This window comes from Hylobates moloch, unplaced genomic scaffold (assembly GCF_009828535.3).
Source record: "Hylobates moloch isolate HMO894 unplaced genomic scaffold, HMol_V3 SCAFFOLD_2, whole genome shotgun sequence".
NCBI lineage: Eukaryota > Metazoa > Chordata > Mammalia > Primates > Hylobatidae > Hylobates > Hylobates moloch.
Window position 1 is genome coordinate 174,603,670 of NW_026652277.1, and position 20,174 is coordinate 174,623,843.

The 20,174-nt window shown below is 47.5% G+C and overlaps 1 protein-coding gene across 3 annotated transcripts in view; it reads right to left on the reverse strand.

Annotated features, from left to right (window-relative positions):
* The window catches only part of RPS6KA2 (ribosomal protein S6 kinase A2), a 456,813-nt gene that overhangs the window by 358,881 nt on the left and 77,758 nt on the right, over window positions 1-20,174 (reverse strand). For 2 of the 3 annotated variants that reach the window (XM_032162339.2, XM_032162329.2), the window contains one exon: window positions 5,540-5,590. The exons of the other annotated variant lie outside the window; for it this stretch is intronic. In XM_032162339.2, the coding sequence (XP_032018230.1) occupies window positions 5,540-5,590 (51 nt within the window). The remainder of the gene's footprint in view (window positions 1-5,539; window positions 5,591-20,174) is intronic. 3 annotated transcript variants of the gene reach the window in all.

Consider the following 20,174-nt stretch of genomic DNA (forward strand, 5'->3'; position numbering starts at 1 on the left):
CGCGTGGTGATGACCCACGGCCACGAGCACAGCCAGCCCTCCTTAGCTGTGGCCCCTGCACCTGCTCCCATCTCCAAGATCCCTGCTGCCCGCTTAGTGTGGGGTGAAATAGGTTCCTTATTGCATCCACAGCTCAGGGACGGGCGCAGTACGCTCCAAGACATAGAGGCTCAATAAATCCTGGAGTAATAACAAGATAACGACTTTGTTTAACTTTTAGTAGATTATAAAGGATAACCAGCATTCCCTATAGCTCTTATTTTCTGAGACCTTGATGTAGAAAGTGCTGGCTTAAAGTGGTGTAGAAGGTGTAAGATGTGGAGCTGGCATTTAAAGAAGAGAATTCAAAGAGCATCTTACTTTTTTGAAAGACATGGGGCTAAGCATCACATTTTAGATGCACAACTGAGCAATTTACTTAATTTGTTTTGGGCTTCATCTCCTCATCTGTCAAATGGCAATACTAATAGTAATATAAAGAAACAGTGATTATGAAAAATTCGCTGGGGCAATGGCAGGCACTCAGTGACTACCAGCTTTTCTGAACAGGGGAAGGGAGGTTGAGTATACACTCTCTTCACGCTGACACAGTCCTCCAGCCTGTTACGAACAAAACACTTCCCACTTTCTAGTTCACTGAAGGTCAATATCATAATGGCTGTGATTATGATATGAGAAATTCTCAGGGTAAATTACAAATTCCAAACAAAACATTCCCTTTGGGCAGCCTGAGGTGTATAATTATCATGATGACATCTTTTGGGTTGCATTGGTAAGTGGCAGTGACTTGTTTGATTAGTGGATTGAATATTTCTTTTCATGTCACTGAATAGAGGATACCTTCAATTGGTGAAATTGCCTGAGATACAAGACTTATCCACGTTACTAAACCCAAGATATATTGAATAACTTAAATCTGTACCGTATCATCACCCAATGAGTATAGTGCTATTTAAAAATTTTTTAGGATGAGCTGAGCCTTAACTTTAGGCCTATAACTTCAATTATATTTAATTTTCAAATACAATTATTGTACTAGTAATATAGATTTCTTTGGAAATTATTTTAAAAATGAAGAAAATAAAAATTACGTATAGCCGTACAACTTAATGAAAAGCCTTGGTAATTTTTGGATTTGTGTGTATGTGTGTTTTCCTTTCAAGCTTTTTCTAAAAATCTTGCCTGTTTCTATGGGAGTTAGGAGGTGGGCTATAGCTGAATATGATAAAACTTTGGATTTACTTTTTTTTCCCCTAAAATTAATGTTTGATTTTTCTCCAGCTATCCCAAAAAGACATTTATAAGTATGACCTCAATCAAAGGATTTTTCTAGCTCAAATTCTAATTCTGACTACAGCACTAGTTTCTGCTGAAGTGCAATGCACAGATTTTGAAAGCCCACCCAGTGTTTCAACTAACTACAGGAATGAAACGGAATTTGTCTCTTCAGCGGTTGTTTGGGGATGGAACGCAGAAGAGCACAGAGGTTGCGAGGTGCTCATTTTTAGCTGCAGGTATTTCCTTTTGCTGCCACCCCTGTTCTGGAAGCTTCCCTCAGCACCCCACTCGCCCCACAGTGTCTAGACCCAGCTGCTGGCCCTGCAGGCCTAACGTGCCTCTCCTCCCTCGCCTTTGTTTACAAGTCCAAGGAATGTGCCTCCCCACCCCCGAACCCTGCTGCACCCAGAAGTCTGCACCAACTCACCGCCAGGAGAGTGAATGAAGGTCCCTTCCGACCTGGGGGCTGCCCTAGCAAAGAGGAAGGGCTCAGCTACCTGCGGGAAGAGCCAGCTCCACCGTGGAATTTTTGTCTCTGAAAAGAGACTGAAGAACCAGACTTTTGTATTTTATTCCCTAGATTCTGCCCAGTTTTTAATGTAGCCTATCACCTCCCCATGAGCAACGCCATCAAAAAGCAATATACAGCTGCGACTACCATCTCACACGCTTCAGTATGCAAGGCAGAGGCCCGGAACGATTTCATGAAAAAGACAGAGGAAAACAGAAAAATCACTCCTCTAGCCAAGACCACAAAGGCCGTGCGGATCAATGTGGTCCAGATCAATGCGGTCCAGAGGTGAAAGCGTGGTTAGAGGAAGACAAAAAGGAAGGAGAAGCCAGCTCGCGCTCCCTTCAGGATCATACTCGGAAAATTAATTTTGTGACTCAGCTAAGGGCTGCTGCTGTCACCCAGGAACCCTTCAGACTGGGCTCCACTTGCCAGTAAGCCTCAAAGGGACCCAGGAAGGGTGAACATTCGGCTGGAATGTGTTGAGTGTTCACAAGGTTCCAGGCTTAGCCCCCGCACTACAGCTCCCTAAGTTGCTTTGTCACCTCATTATTTTATTTGCATATCAGGTTACCTGACAAAAGAACATATTGTTTCCCAAATTATTAAGAACTAAAGACAATACTTCTGCAAACACACACACACACACACACACACGCGCGCGCATACACACACACACACGCACACACACACACACTCACCCTGGTGTCAGGCAGCCGGCCGCCACAGAGTGTGTGCGGGGATTGCTAACCAAGGCAGAGCCTGCTCTCACTGTTTGGGTGCAAACCTTGGGAGTTTTATTGTTGCACGACTGTGGAGTCTGCTTCTGCGTCCCCACATGTAAAATCGCTACCTTGGCCACCGCTGCACCATAATAAGACTGCTCACATTTCTGTCCTTCCAACAGCAGGAAATCTGAGGAACAATTACTTTTTCTTTGTTCAAGTCCCACCCAATCGATAGATGATGGATCAATGCAGCTCTGTCAAACAGGGCATATGTGTTCACTTCAAAGCCGTAAGAAAAGGGAAGAAAGAGGAGGAAACCCAGAGAGGGCCTCAGCGGGCAGCAGTGGCCCTGGACGAGCTCCCCCCGTTCTGGTTGAGGTTGGGTATGGACAAAACAAAACATCCTCCCCTTGGAACTGGAACCTCCTTTGTGTCTTTTCTAAAAGTCATTTTTTTATAAAGGCAAATAAATAAAGAGTGAAACCATGATGGAGAAAGAGGACACACAATGAGCTGTGAAACTAGAGGCACCTTGCAGGACTTGTTAGGCAAAATCCATGAAAGACGCTGACTGCGGTGTTAGTGCCACCCACGCTTCTGGGACCGTCCTGGTGAGCGGCCCAATGTTCCTTAGCCAAGCGGCAGGGGCACCTGCCTCTGCTTCAGAGGCTTAGTCTGTGTTAGGAGTTTCAGCAGGAGACTGGTATAACAATCTGTTGAACATCAACTTTTGTAGAGTCTTTTAAAAAATATGTACAGAGAGAGGTGGGTAGGGAGGGAGAGAGAGAGGAAAACAAAACAAAACCAAACCAGAATGATCGGCAGAGGGAGAGTTAAAGCCTTCACTTGGCAATCACTGCTGCCTTCCTACCTTGTCAGACTTCTGGGCTGCTCCTGGGTGATGCTGTGTAAGATCTGATTTGCTTTTTTTATCCTGAACCTACGGGTTCCTGCCTATCAAATTCAAGGTGAATCCGGAAACACTGCCAGGAGTTTCACCTGCTCTGGGCCTAAAGGCAGTGGAGGGGATTTTGCTGGCCCTCAGCCCACAGAGACCCTGCGGCCACATGGCTCTGGGGTTCTCCCATGCTTTGACCCTAGGGTGTGACTGGACACAGGGTCCTGGCGGAAACAGCCGCTCTCCTGGGAACACTTTCCAGTTCCAACTATGGCACTTACGGTTAATGCCTGTGCCCACCTGGCTGTTGATTTAGGAAGGAACGACTCTCCAAGGGCACCCACACCCTATCCCGGCCCTGAACTCAGTGTGCAGCACCCACCAGACCCATGGTTGTGCCATTGGCCCAACGTTCACTGCTGTGACCAAGAGAGGAGAAACACCCAGTATTGGAACGCATCATCTTTATTTGGAGTGCCCAGGCTAGGTGTGGATTGGGATGATACAGATAATAATAAAACTTTTTCATTTGCCAAGAAACACAGTTCCTCACACATTTGGATAAAGCCACATCAAGTTTCGCTAAGAATCACCAATTACAGCTTGACTCTTTTTTTCTTGGACAGATTATGGACCAGACTGACAAGAGATTGTGAGAAAGGAATAGAAGACTGTGTTCCTCCAACCCCAGCAGACCTTGTTTGCTGAGTTGATTTAAGTTAGGATGTAATCCAAACTGGGATTCAGGCATTTGCCTAACCCCTTAGCTGAAATAGTCAGAACCAGCTTGAGATTCTGTGTGCCCACCCCTCACCTTTGCACGGCTGCCATCAACCATACAGTTCAAAACACGAGTTCCACGTCCAATAAGGAAACTCAATTCATGCAAAATGCGTTCAGAACCAGATAGTAGTACCACGAGTATGGAAAAAGTAAAACAGTGGAATTCAAATGTCAAGCATTGTGGGCAATGGAATGCAGTAGGGAGCTCTCTCCCAGGATTTGGGACCACCTAAAACCAGGTGGGACTCAGCCTCTCCCGTCAGGGACTTGCAGGCCCCGGCAACAGGGCTGAGAAAAGGCGGCCTCATCCTTGTGCAACGCCCTCCCTGGGCAGCCCCGAGGGCCACCCACTGCCCAGCAAGACCCCTGTGGCAGAGCTCATGCTGTTCTCAGAAGACCTTTTTAACCTTATTATTATTATATTTTTGCTTTTTAGCTTCAGGAAAGCTGCCAGAAAATCAGGAGTATTTTTGTTTCACATGAACTACAGCGTAGTTTAAGGTATCAATGTAGATGAACATAAGCTCAACCAGAAACCAACTTCCAATGACCCGTTTGGCACCTACAAGGAGCAGGCCCATCTAGCCTGCTGTGACCGCTGCAGAGGCACGGCCCCAAAAATGATCAATCCCACGGTATCACAACCGCACGTGGCGTGACTACCAACTCACTACATTTCACCTGAGTGTTGCAGCCCAGGGCACTGAAAACAGCCATTAAACCATCTTTAAAAATGTCTTATTAATAAAGGTATTAAAACCAGATAGATGCTTGAAATAGGAGAAATCTACCTCCATCTAAAATTATCTCTTTTAGTCCTAATTCCTAGGAAAGCTGTTGCTGAGCCGCACACACTAGAGTCTGACGGCTGGTCAGCCACCAACCTGCAAACCCCAAGGGCAGACACAGCCCCAGGCAGCTTCCGCACCCCATGTTTGCCTCGCAGTTATGGCCCCCTTCTGCCTCTGGTAATTTCAGCTTATTTTGAAGGCACATCGTAGTTTTAAAAGGAATATTGGACATAAAGTGATGCACAGATTCAGAATCAAACTCAAATCATAATGCATGGCAAGATGACATCCTCAGTTTAGCACGCAAGGCAGCCCCTGCTGTACAAGGACATTACTGCACAAAGCACTCGGATTCCCCACAGGATGCCAAAAAATTCACATTTTCCTGTGGAGTGGTCCAGCCTTCTAAAAGCTCTTCACAGCTTGCCTTGCTGGACTCTGGGCACCGTGAAACAACTCAATAAATTGAAGAAGACTTCATGTTTAACTTAAAAAAAAAAGTAACTCACATGAGCATGGAAAAAAACAAACCCACAGGAATGCTTCTTACCTCTGCGGATCCAGCTACCTTTGTCTTGGAGGCAGCTGAGTCACTTTTGCCCTGCGAAAATGGAAACGAAGAAAGAATTCCTGTAAGTCACAGGACATATTTACAGCGAGCAACTTCCTTAGCAAGGGCATTACTACCATACTCACCAGGCCTGTGAGCTTTTTGTTTCTAAACATTAATCTCCACATAATTTTAAATAATTGAAGGAGTTTCTTTCGCGTTCAGGAAGCCCTATAGTGAAAGCGTACAGAAGAAAGGAACTTGCGACTTTTGTGCAACTTTTAAAATTTAGCCAAAGGAAGTGATGGTGTTCCCATCACCAACCTCAAACCTCAACGGAAAGAAAGTCACTCTTTCAAGCTCCAAATGTACAGCATTTATCTTCTGAGCTGCACATCAGTGACAAGCAGGCAAATGCTTTCAGGTGACTCTAAACTCTAGTATGGAAGAGGCTCATTCCAGCTATTTTAATCTGTAGATTTCATCTTCACCTGCAATACGCTCGCATACACCTCGTTAAAATTCCACTCATGCTTGGTCCCAGGGCTTAAACCCGGAAGCGCATGTGTCCAGGAGGCCTTTCTTCTTCCCAAGCCTCTTTTTGGCCAGCATGGTTTGGAGGTGACCCGAAGATTTTACTCAGCAACGTGGTTGTAGGACTGTTGAGAGCAGAGACAACGGCTACCCTTACTGCTGCACGTTCAGTAATGTAGGGGCCACGTTTCCATTTTCTACTTTCTCCTTTAGGCTTTACCTGCCACATTTCTCTTCTGTTCTCTGTTCCTTAGCTCATACCCACTGAGATATAAGAGATGAAGGAAGAAGCCAGAATTCAAATGAAATCTCCTTTGCCCCTACTGATGACTGTGGTTCAAGTGTCAGAAGACAGAGCACTGGAATCACCATCTAAATGAAACGAGAAGGCTAACGGGAGATGCCGGCGGCCTCTGCTGCCTCGCATGGCCCTCGGTTGTCATGAGTCAGCACAGCTTTGGGGCTGGCTTCTCCCGAGTGTGCCATGAGGAAAGGGGTCCAGCGATTCTGCCCTGAGAGAAACCCCTGCACCGCGGGTGCCTATTCTCACCTCAGCCTACACCGCCTCTGTCCTCCAACACAGCTGACAAACGGCCGGTTTATCGAGGTGAGAATCATAGCTCTGTGTGTTTATTCTTGTTTTATGTCCCCAACTGTACGGTAATTAATAACTGGCAGGAATACAGTTTCTAATGCTGACTTTGCCACTTGTTTTTGCCATTTATGTACCTGTTTGTATTGTACTGGGCATGTATGGTGAGCCTATGTGGGGTTTCTACCCAGCAGCCCTTCTCCCCTCCTAGCAAGCGCTCCCTTTCTTTCTATGGGACACTAGCTCCATGGAGTCCAGGTGGGAATGACCCCAGCCCCCAGCCCCCCACCACCAGGAGAAAGGCCCTAGCAGGGCTCCCGCAGAGCCATCAGCCCCCTTGTCCTGGGATGGCCAGCCTGGCAGATGACCTAAGTCTGGGGCGTGTGCTTGCCCTGCCTTGGAAATGTGCCTGCCTGAGAATGGAGTCGAGCAAGGAGGAAGAGAAATTCAGTGTCCTGCTGACAGCTTTGGACCCTGGGATTCAGACCCACCAGAAACCATCTCTTTTCAATGGTGTGAGCCAACAAATTGCCAATTTTAAGAAGGTTTGATTCTGTTTCTATAACTTGAAAAAGATGGTGAGACCTGATGGAACATAAATGACGCTTTTACAGAAAAATACCTAACAGCATGAAAATCCCAAATGTGCCACAATGTTGTGCCTTCGCCCGTCACCTCATTCCACTCCATGACCTACTCTCAGGGCAACCAGCTTTTCAAAGGAAGTGCCCCACAGATGGCGCTACTAAGCCTGGCCGTGGGGACATACCTGAGACTGTGCATCCAGGGTATGCGGTGCTTGGGGTCCCCCATAAAAAGACACATCACTAAATTTTTCATATTGTCTTGTTTAGAATCACTGCCTGTCTTTCCCTTCTCACTTCCTGGACTCTCTACCTTGCAAACAACATTAAGAATGTTGTCAACTCCCCTGAATTAAACAGGAGAATCTGGAATGACTTGGACATTAAACGAGGATTCTCCAGCCACTCTGCAGCCACGCTATCCCACCCCTTTCTCTTCCTCCTAACTGGCCCCCACACCCATCCTCTCTACACCATGGTCAGCCTGCTGTGCGGGCTCCACGTCTGGGCCAACCCTGTGTGGGCAGAGAACAGGGGCAGCTTCCAGCTCCAGAAGGAAATCCCGGCTCCTCTACTACTCCTTTCCGATCCAGGACACGAGAGGAGAGGACTCCCCTTACAAATCCCATCTCCTCCCCTGGAGCATCTGTGACTGTGCGGGGTAGAGAAGGAGGCAGGGACAGGAGTGACGAGAGGGGGAAGAGGGGCCACAGGAACGCCCAGTGTGCCCTAATGAGGGGCTTTCCATCACAGGGGAGTCAGAGCCCCCACAGGTAATCCTGACTCCTAAAGCAAACCACTTTTCTTTTCTTTTTTTTTTTTTGAGGCAGAGTCTCGCTGTGTCACCCAGGATGGAGTACAGTAGTGCAGTCTTGGCTCACTGCAACCTCTGCCCCCCAGGTTCCAGTGATTCTCCTGCCTCAGCCTCCTGAGTAGCTGGGATTACAGGCGCCCGCCACCACACCCAGCTAATTTTTGTGTTTTTAGTGGAGACAGGGTTTCACCATTGGCCAGGCTGGTCTGGAACTCCTGACCTCAGGTGATCCACCCGCTTTGGCCTCCCGAAATGCTGGGATTACAGGCGTGAGCCACTGCACCTGGCTGCAATCCGCTATTGTCCCCTTCCTCTTATCTGTCCATCCTGCTACATACCTGTGACCACATTATCGTCGAAATACATTTAACATGAATTTATTATCATCATGGCTAGCTCCACCAGGAAGAAAAAAAAACTACCGTTGAGATGACATAAAACACTTTGTGCAAATGATCGTCCTCTGGGGTATTCCATGAAGAGGACACTTGTCAAATAGCCAAGCATGCTTGCAGAAAATAAATGGACACGGTCAGACAAATAATTTTGTGTGTTTCATTGATTTGAAATAAACTATCAGAAATTTCTAAACAAATACTCGCCAACCTTTTGGAAAACAATATGGATTGAATCTTTTTTTTAAAGTCTAGAAAGTGACCCAGTGTTGTGGGAGGAATGTGAAAGGCAGACATCATTGCTTTCGTGGCACTTGGGGTCGTAGTCTGGATGACCAAGCTTCATTTGATCCTCAGGGGTCTTTTACGATTGGACTGTAAGTAAAGCTGACAACCAAATTTTATAACACAAAAGGTGTTCGGCGTGCTCACAGCACCCCTGCTTACCAGATGACAGAATATCTTGAAGATTGTGCACATTCCTCAAAAGACACATTTAGACAGTCATGGTCAGGCAGTTGATAGAATCAATATCAGCTATGAATTTCTCAGTGAAATTGGTGCATGGGATTCTAGAAAATTGGACACTTTCAAGTGGCGATGTGGCTGGAGTGGTGCAGCTGTTTTTACCCAGCGAGCGTCCTAGCATTGGTTATTGTGGGTCTTTGAGAATGCTGTGACTGTCCCTGCTCCTGTTGCACCCATCCCAGCACCACGCGGCTAAGCTCTCCCAAGATGCTACCGCCCATGGTGGGGAGCTCAGCCTCCCTAGCAGCCAGCCAGGGTTTATTTCCTGGCACCAGAACTTAGGCAAGTCATTGGACTCCTCAGCCCCAATTTCCCTGTTTGTACAATTGAGGAAGACAGTTCCTTACACAGGGGTGGTGGGAGAAAAAAATGAGCTGGCCCATATTGGGCTCCCAGCAGACAGTAGCCATCAGTGAACATCAGCATTATGACGATGTGGGGAAAATGAAGGCGTTCCCAGATTACAGCAGCATAAAGGACCCCAAAACATCTCGCCCTTCTTTGAGAATGCTGGCATGTGTGCTTCTTGTCTGTGATCTCTGAGGAGTCGGATCCCCAGGTGCTTCAATAGCTCTGAGTTGTCCTTTGTTTTGGATGAGCCCCATCTTCCAGCTTTTAGGGTTGGGAGGGCAGAGGAGAAACGGCAGGTGGCACTGGGGATATTTTTACATAGGATGATGTGACCTGCCCAGTCTGCACCTGCGCTCAGCATCATCAGAGTTCCGTTTCTTATACATAATTAGGCTACACAACTAATTTTACCATTTTACCATTTTGAAATCACATGGGAGTTACCAAAATGGTTAATTTAAAATGGTTTTACCCAGACTTTGGGGGGCAGTCTTGATTCTTAAATGGCTTTGATGGCTTTGATAAACACCCTGGACCCTTCCTCCAAAAAATACACACTCATTGAAAGCCCTCCCCCGCACCCCTTGGCACCATGCACAGCCCTCAGGAGCTCCACCTTTGGTTTTGGGGGCGTCTCTTAAGTGCCCAAAAGTTTCCCTCGCAAATTTACACATCTACCACTAGATGGCAGCAGAGGACACAGCAAGTGAGAACACTCGCAGGCGTGTGCAGCCAATGAAATCCTGGAAACTTGTTATATTTTGTTATAACAAACAAAATATAGGCCTTGGTTTTCTTAAATCTTACTGATGTGCTCCTGGAAGAAGAAAAATGCTAATTTACACAGGGTCCACGTTGTAGGAAGGCTGAGTTTGGTTTCCATGACCCCCGACTCTCCATCCGCTGGTGCTCAGCTCTCCCCACACCTGCCAGCTTTATTTGGATTTCTGTCAGCTCTGAAGTGTCAGCTACCTGAGGCTGCAGCATCAGCCAAGAAACCGTCTCTCCTAGACGCTTGCTGGCTTCAGGGCTGCAGCCTGGGGATCTACTCTAGATAAAGCGCGGTGGATACGCAGACACATGACGATGCTGTCCACCCACCCACATGTCTGAGCTCTGGGATTCCATGGCTGCAGCTCGGAACCGCGACGGGGCACAGACTGAGCGCAGACAAAGGTGCACAGAGAGGACTACTCAACACAAAGGATAATGTCCTCGCGATGGAGGAACCACTGTGGACAGTTAGGAAGACAGACACGCGTGGAGGGCCAGAACTGGAAGTGACAGTGGGCATTGCTGGCTTTATCTGATCACTGGGAAGGGTGGTTGTGAAAGCCACTGAGGGTGTGTGCCTCTCCCCAGCCACAGCGGTGCTGGAGAGGAGGCTGGGGCGCTCACCACTCTTTCTTCTACCATCCGGCTCTGGGAGCCAGGTCCATGCAAAAATACGTGGAGAAAGTACAGCTTAGAGGACTTCTACTTCCAGCAAGACGCCAGGCAGACATGACCGAGAACGATCTCGCTACACCCACTAGAAGTGGTGGATAAAACAAACCAAAAAAAGGCGGTTCAACGAAAAGCTGAGTTGTAAGAAGGAAGGATTAACCCACAGGCTCCAGAAATGAGGAGGACTGGAAGAGAGAGAATCGAGTCCCCTCACTGACTCTGAGCCCATCCGGGGGACATTTTCAGTTTCTGTAATCTTCCAGGTTAGATTTCTTGTTTTTGTGTTTTAATTTTTTTATATTGAGGTGAATTTCACATAACAAAATTAATCGTTTTAAGATGCACAATTAGGTGGCATTTAGTGCATTCACAATGACGTGTCACCAGGTAATTCCCAACATCTGCCTCTTCCATGCCCATGAAGCAGTTGCTCCCCACTCTGCCCTGCCAGTCCCTGGCAACCAGCAATCCGTGCTGTTTCTGCGGGTTCACCTGCTCTGGGCATTTGGTATAGACAGAACCGCACAGCGTGGGGTCTTCTGGGTCCGGCTTCTTTTGCTCTGCATGACGTGCTGGAGGTTCGTCCATGTTACAGGGTGTGTCAACGCTTCCTTCCTTTTTGTGGCTACATAACATGCCGTTGTGTGTTTACACCACAGTTTGTGCGTCCACTCATCCGTTGATGGACATGCGGGCTGTCTCCATCTTTTGGCGACTGTGCATTGTGCTGCTATAAACAAGTGTGTGCATATTTTTATTTCAGTACCTGTTTTCAACAATCTTGGGTACATACCTAGGAGGGGGTCAGCCATAGCCTTTCATGTGCTTCTCCGCCATTGGTAGTTCTCTTTTGGAGAAATGTCTACTTAAGCCCATCGCCGATTTTTTCATTGGGCTGGTGGTCTTTTTGCTGTTCAAGCTTGGGTTTTAACATGCTGGAGATACAGGGAAGGAGGATGGGGCGGCCGTGAGGGGAAGAGCTGGACCTGAGGTTGCCGCGGGAGGCCTGAGCAGGGAGCACAAAGCCTGGACGAAAGCCCAGACCAGCCGAGAAGAGGATGGGAGACATCAAACTCGCCCTGGGCGCAGGTTAACAGTACATGGATTTTACGTCTTCTCTGATCATTGAAAATGCCAGGCCTGTGCCTTCCATGAGTTTGGGTGTGAATTCATAATGACAATGGTGGCTCAGGGGAAGTTTAATGTGACAGCTGGTCTGGTGCCAGGAACGTGCCTAAGTCACAAACCCAGAACTCCACTGAAGGGACCACCTGAAAGGGGACCACAGTGACGGGGAAAGCACACAGAGAGGAAGCGGCCTCTGAGTGCACGCACAGCCAGGAGCCCCAGAACCCAGGCAGCAGGCCACCCTGCGCAATGGGCAGAAGACACACAAAAAGGCAAAACTGGAGCCAAGAATTCCAGAGAACAGATGAACAATATTCGGGAGTATTAAAGAAGTATAGTTAAAAGTTATAAAATCATAAAGAACATAGTAAAAGAAATAAATGTAAACAAGTTGGAAAGAATAAATTAAAACTGCTATGGTTCACAGATAGTATAAATCTCTACAGAATCCAAGAGAATCTACAGAGAATTTATTAATTTGAATAAGAGGGTATGGAAAGGTTAGGGATGCAAAAGTAATATTCAAAAGCAAACAGTTTTTGCAATCCAGCAGAAAATAATTTTAAATTATAGCATTTGCAATCGTAAGAGAGAGAAAGGAGAAGAAAAAAAACCTTATAAGCCATAAAAGATACATCTAACAAAAATGTGTAATGTCTTTACAGAAAAGATGATTAACTTTATTGAAAGATATAAAAGAAGACTAAAGTAAATCTTAATACAGTAAATATGGCAATTTTTCCAAAGTCAATCTGTAAATTTAATAAAATCATAATTCAAAAAGGATGATTTTTTCTGAATTTAAATCAAAGTGATTTTGAAGGCTGAAGGACGGCCAACACCATTTTAAAGACACAGAAGCAAAGACAAGCCCCGGCAGGGAGATATCGGTGCTTACGTTAGCGTTAGAGGAACTCAGTGGGTGCGACAGGTGCAGCAGAGCCTGGAGACCTGCCTGCCTCTGTGTGGGGCTCACGAAAGGGCAAAGCTGTTAGAGAACAGCAGGGTGAGGTGGCCCCTGCAACAACTGGCGCCGGCCAACTGACTGATCAACCTCATACCATATATATCAATAGGTTCAAGACGCGTTAAAGGCCAGAATGTGAAAAAACCAAACCACAATGTTTAAAAGGATATCCAGGAGATGGTACGGTTGTTTTAACTTGAGCTACTAAGGAATTCTTCAAACAACTCAGAACACCATACATTGTTTTACAAATTGTTTTTTAGGCTGGGCGTGGTGGCTCACGCCTGTAATCTCAGCACTTTCGGAGGCTGAGACGGGTGGATCACCTGAGGTCAGGAGTTCGAGACCAGCCTGGCCAACATGGCGAAACCCCGTCTCTACTAAAAATATAAAAATTAGACGGTTGTGGTAGCACGCGCCTATAGTCCCAGCTACTCAGGAGGCTGAGGCAGGAGAATCTCTTGAATCCGGGAGGCAGAGGTTGCAGTGAGCCAAGATCATGCCATTGCATTCCAGCCCGGGTGACAGGAGTGAAACTCCATCAAAAAAACAACAACAACAAGATTAACCCATTAACTCATGTGCTAATGAGATGCATCCACTCCTGTCAGAGAGCGAGCTCCTGGCTCCTACCAACGGTACCGTAAGTGCCACGCTGCATCTGGCGAGAGCTGGAGAAGCAAAAACTCTGGCCCATTGCTATTGACTACACTGATGCTCTGATACCCCCAGCATTCAGCTGCTTTGGAGAGCAGTTTGTTGACAGCAGATTAACTTGAAAATGCACAAATCTTGTGGCCTGCCGATTTCACACTGACGTGTCTAGACAGGGAGTGTAACTCTGGCACACACTGATGGGGAGACAGGTGCGAGCTTTCTCACTGGCACTGCTTCAAAGATCAAAACATTGAACATAATCTAACGGTTCCTTGGTGGGAGAGTGGAAAAGTAAACTATGGCATTTTTCCTACCGTGATATTCTCTACAGCCCTCAGGATGGTGCAATAGAGCTGTGTGATCAGCAGGGGTCAATCCCAAAATTTCCTAAGGAGCTGTTTTTAAAGTAAGCTTCGAAAGCAAAGAGACTGCCTTCCACCCAGTAAAGATTCGAAGCACGCCTGTAATTTACAGATGCTGACTCTCATTGACTGAACTGTATCCTCAAAATTCCTGTGTTGAAGCCCTGCCCCTGCATGTGGAGGCTGTGAGTCTGGAAATGCTCAGGGACCCCCGGGCTTCACAAGATGACTGAGGCGTTGGAGGAGGGGCCTGGGGGCCTATGCTTGGTGACCCCAACCCTTGGCTGGTGGAATAGGGGAGAGCCCAGGGCTAAGGGAGAGGAAGAACCGGTAACCCGTGTGCTGGAGCCGCTCCGGGGCCTCAGTCTAGTCAGGATCCAGATCACACAGCCGTGATCGTCCACATCCCGTCCACAGAGCACGGGCTCTGTGTCCTTAGGTGAGCGTCCAGGGTGTTTCCTTTCCATGAGCAGATTTGGCTCAACTCATCCTCCTCTCACCCCAGACTCTCACCAGGCAGAAGAGGAACTGGATGGCCGACTGCAGAAGGGACCCATGAAGTGAGGGCGGCCAAGAGAAATAATGACAAGGCCGGGGCTAGGGTCACCGACGGCCGCTGGAAAAGGACTCACCAAGTGCCTCAGCTCGCTGGAGACAGCCAGTGCTCTCAGTGGCAAACAGTGGGGTGGCAGACTGGGAAGGGGATAGTTTACCTCGCATTCGTGGAATACAGGGCCACCAGCCCGGTAATTTTTTGTTTTTTAATGGGATTTCACCATGGTCTCGATCTCCTCGTCCTCCCAAAGTGCTGGGATTACAAGCGTGAGCCACCGCGCCCGGCCGGGATAGTTTTTTTTAACTCATCCCAAGGATACCACCATATTTTAAAAAGTGCCAAGATGACAGTGCTCCCCCTTTTCTATGGGAGCTAGGGAAAGGCCTTCTCTGCTTTTCTTCATGGTGAGGGGCCTTGCTAATTTCTCAGGCAAGGGGATGGCTCACAGCAGGAGAAGTGCTCCTTGGCAAGCAATGAGTAGAGTCACTGTGACCAAGAACAGCATAGTTCTAGGCTGCATCACGTACCCCAAAATCCATGCATTGAAGTCCAGCCCCCAGTGCCTGGGAATGTGTCCTGATTGGGAAAGGGCCATTGCAGCTGGGCTTAGCTGAGAGGCGGTCACCTCGGAGTATGTGGGCCTAGTCCAATATGATGGTGTCCTCAGAGGCACAGAGACAGGTGCATGGGGGACGATGGCCACCTGGCCATGGGGAGAGAGATGGGGAAAGGACCACCAGCAACCATGAAGCCAGAGAGAGGCCTGAGCAGAGCCTCCCTCACAGCCCCAGCGGGAGCCAGGCCTGCGGCACCTGGACCCAGGGCTTCTGGTCTCGGGACTGTGAGGAGACCAACCTCTATTGTTTAAGTAGCCCAGTCTCGGTGCCTTGTTATGGCAGCTCTGGCAAATGCTATACCACAGAAGCCAGAGGATCCCTTCATGGGCCCACCCAGAGGAGCTGGAGAACCAGGCGAAAACATCATTCAGTGTTTAACCAAGGGGAAGGGTCAGAAATATGAGCCAATCCCAGATGTCGAAGATCTCCTGGTGGTCTTTTATGGGCATTTAATATGCTATTTATAGTTTTCATCTGCACCTGTAGAAAATACATAATTTTCTCAAATTGAGACTCAGGGCAAAAAAGTGTGTCTGCAACATTGCAAGTCAGCCTAGTTGGATTACACAGATGTGGCCAAGACTTTTTAAAAATATCTTGTAACACCCCAGGCTGAGCAACCAACACTCCCCAGTGGACTAATGCAGAGCCACACTGCAATCAAGTTCATCGCAATCATGACTACTCCGATATTCGGACACTTCGCTAGCAGAAAGAGACTATTTTACCGACTCCTACTAGAAGTTCCAGTTCCTCTCCCAGCCTTTAAGGACTACAGATCTCTCTAAAGAAACAGTATTGCTGGGTTGTAAATAAAACATCACTCCTCTAACAGAAATACAAAACATGTTGGACCTTTTTTCCCTGCTTAAATGTATGAAGGTCATAGCTTTAGAAAGAACAATCAACATATCAGGTTCTTATTAAGTGTATTTAAGATGAAGGTAGGTCATTATCAACTATTTTCACAAAGGAACTAGGAACCATATTTCACTCTTATACAGAAGTTGGCTGTGCATTTTGGGGATTGTTCAAGATGACTTCTTAATGTCAGTGGCTTCTCCCTATCACTTGGACGCTGTTCTCACACCCCCTGGCACGCTCCCAGGAAAGACTAGCCGACTTGACCCTCTGCTGAAGCAACACAATTGGGGTCACAGCTCCCAGCAGAGGCAGGACTTCGCTCTCTTTGGGTCAGAGGCACCTGGAGGGGCTGCCAAAGAACTACATGCACCCACCTAGGTCAGGCAGGTTCACCTGGAGGGGCTGGTCCAGGACTGCATGCACGCACCTAAGTCGGGCAGATGCACCTGGAGGGGCTGCCCTTGTCCTGTATGCACTCACCCAGGTCAGGCAGGTGCTTGGTAAACAGGCCCAGCTGCAAATGACAGAGGAGGCCAAGCAAACTAGGAACCTTCCTGAGGACAGATGACGGAGCTAGGAGATGGCATCTCTGAGATGCAGCAGGGACTTGCACCAGGAGCCAGGCAGATGGAGAAGCAGGCATGGTTTAGAGTCCAGAAGGCAACGCTTCTCCCTCAGAGCTGAGTATGGGCAGAGTGTCCCAGCCACCAGTGGCGACATTCTGAGTGGATGACTCTGTCGTGGGGCCTGTCCTGTGCATGCTAGGATGTGCAGCAGGATATCTGGCCTTGACCCACCAGTGGCCAGTATCATGTCCCCCTGGACAGCCCAAGTTATGAAAACCAAAAATATCTCTAGAGGCCAGGCATGGTGACTCACACCTGTAATCCCAGCACTTTGGGAGGCCAAGGTGGGCGGATCATCTTGAGGTCAGGAGTTTGAGACCAGCCTGGCTAACATGGTGAAACCCTGTTTCTACTAAAAATACAAAAAATTAGCCAGGTATAGTGGTGGGTGCCTGTAATCCCTGCTACTCGGGAGACTGAGGCACAAGAATTGCTTGAGCCTGGGAGGAGGAGGTTGCAGTGAGCTGAGATTGCTCCACTACACTCCAGCCTGAGCAACAGAGCAAGACTCTGTCTCAAAAAACAACCACCACAACGAAGTGTCTCTAGACATTGCCAAATGATGGCCCTGGGTTGGGTGATGCAAAATTACCCCTGGTTCAGAAGCAATTGAGTCTTTAGAAGCACAAGTCCAGCCTGTCTGGGGTCAGCTATAGGAGAAGACACACCCACGCACCAGGCTGTTAAACAAGGTCCTAGCTGTGCTCTCAGGACCGATCAGAAGCCAGCACTGAAGCAGCAGCACGAGGTTAGAGCCACCAGAAGGAAGCGTGACTCGATCCCGAGGCCCGGATTGCTGAGCTGGGCCTCAAGTCCTCCCTTGGCACCAGCAGAATTACTCGAAAGCCTGTGTCTGCATCTTAGAGGCAGATGGCTACAGCCTGCTCTGGGAGGGAGCGGACGGCCGGGAGAGAGCCAGGGCCCTGCCTGACGTCAGAACTGTCCACCCAGCCCCAGCTCGGCCCGGGTGCAGCAGAAGCCAGAAGCGCACCCAAGGTGCAGGCAAGCAGGGATTGCTCAGCACAAATGTACTCGTCGGTTCTAACTTACTCATAAGCTGACTCAGCAGAGTGCTTCTTCCTCTGCTCTGCGTGATCACGGAGGCCACCCCAGGACTTGTGTGATCTCTCTCAGCCAATCACAGGCCTCTGGCCCCAGGATAGCTAACTTGTGTCCACTTGGCTGCGCTGTCGTACCCTGTTGTTTGGTCAAACACCAGTCTAAACTTGCTGCAGGGTATCTTTTAGGTGTGATGATTATTATTATTTTTGAGACAGGGCCTCTCTCTGTCACCCAGGCTGGAGTGCAGTGGAGCCTTCACAGCTCACTGCAGCCTCGACCTCCTGGAATCAAGCAGTCCTCCCGCCTCAGCCTTCCAGGAGCTGGAACTACAAGCAGGAGCCACGTGATTAACATTGAAATCCGCAGATTTGAGTGGAGTAGATTACCTTCGTAATGTGAGTGGGCCTCGTCGAATCAGTTGAAGGCCTTAAGGGAAAAGACTGAGCTACCGTGAAGAGGAAGGAACTCTGTCTTCAGACAGCCTTGAGACTAGAACATCTACTCCCACTAGAATGTTCTGCTGGTCTGCCCTGTGAACTTGAGACTTGCCTGCTGGCCCCACAATTGTGTGAGCCAATTCCTTAACAAAAGTAAATTGCTGTCTCTCTCTAGATAGACAGATATAGATACAAATGACATAGATATATGCATACATACATATCTAAAACTTCATCTATACATGTACACATATCTAAAACTACATATATACATGTACACATATCTATAACTGCATATATACATGTGCACACCTATGCATAGCTACATATACACATGTGCACACCTATCTGTAACTACACATATATGTGAACACTTATTTGTAATCACATACGCACATGTGGACACCTATCTAAAACCACATATACACATGGGCACATCTATCTATAACTACATAGATACACATGCACAGTTACCTGTAACCACATACGCACACATGTACACCTGTCTATACCACATATATACATGTGCACACCTATCTGTAACTATATATATATACACATATGCACACCTATCGGTAACCACATATACACACGTGCATACCTATCTATAACCACATATACACACATGCACACCTATCTGTAACCACATATATGCACATGCACACTTACCTGTAACCACATATACACATGTGCACACCTATCTATAACCACATATATACGCATGCATGCCTATCTGTAACTACATATATGCACACGCACACTTACCTGTAACCACATATATACAAGTGCACAACTATCTGTAACTGCATATATACATGTGCACACCTATGTATAACCACACATATACATGTGCACGCCTATGCATAACCACATATACACATGTGCACACCTATGCATAACCACATATACACATGTGCACACCTAACTACACATATACATGTGCACACCTATGCATAACAACATATACACGCGTACACACCTATCTGTAACTACATATGTACATGTGCATACCTATCTGTAACCACACATGTACATGTGCACACCTATGCATAACCATATATGTACTGTTGGAGGCCGGAAAGAGTGAGGGTCGTGATCAACTCAGTATACCACTGGAGGCTATATGAGTAATCAGAAAAACTGTTTCTCATAAATGCAGAATGTTGGCAAACTGACAAACTGCCTCTGCCACCCAGAAGGAATGCTGAGGGCAGTCACGCCCCAAGCACAGCGTTTCTTGTGATTAGCATCTGAAGCCTGTTAGCAATAATATGAACCTGTGATCAATTAAGCAGCTGACCAATCGTTACCTCCTCCTCCCTGCTCTTGTTACCCAATAAATACGAAGGGCTGTGGAAGCTCAGGGGCTGTCTTTGCTCACTAGAAGCAGGGAGCTCTCTTCTTCTTCCCTGGTTCCCTTTCTTTAAAAGTTTCTTTTGTCTTCAGTTTTCATTTCTACGTTCATCCCTTCATTCAGTCTCATAATGATGGTCTCAAGCAGTAACAGTAGTAACTGCTGTAATGATGGTCTCAGGTAGCAACCCTGGCAGTCAGCCACAATGTACATGTGTACACCTATGCATAACCACATATACACATGTGCACACCTATCTATAACTACATATATACCTATGTATGCATGTCTATACATGAGACCAGAGAAGTCCCGGAGTGGTCTCCATGTCTCATCCGGGACAGAGGAAGCATTCTACTGAATAAATTTATGAATAAGTTTGGCTTGATGAGTGCATTTGTGATGAATAATCCCTGTTTGCCTCACTTGGCATGTGCTTCCTGGCTTCTGTTGTGCACGGGCTGGGCTGGGGGTGGGAGGATGGTTCTGATGTCAGGGAAATCCCCAGCCTGCCCTGGCCATCAGGTCCTTCTTAGAGCAGGTTGTGGCTATTGGTCACTCTCTGTATACACATGTCTGTATATGCGTAAATCTTTCTGTGTTTGTGTCTACCTCTCTGTCTGCATCTTTTTAGATCTGATTCTTTGGAGAGCACTGACTAGTACCATCCCATTTGCTCGTAAAGGCAGTCTCATTCTGAAATAAGACAATCTTCTGAATTCTTGATGTAAGCCTCTGCCTGTCTGGGACATTCCCCGGAA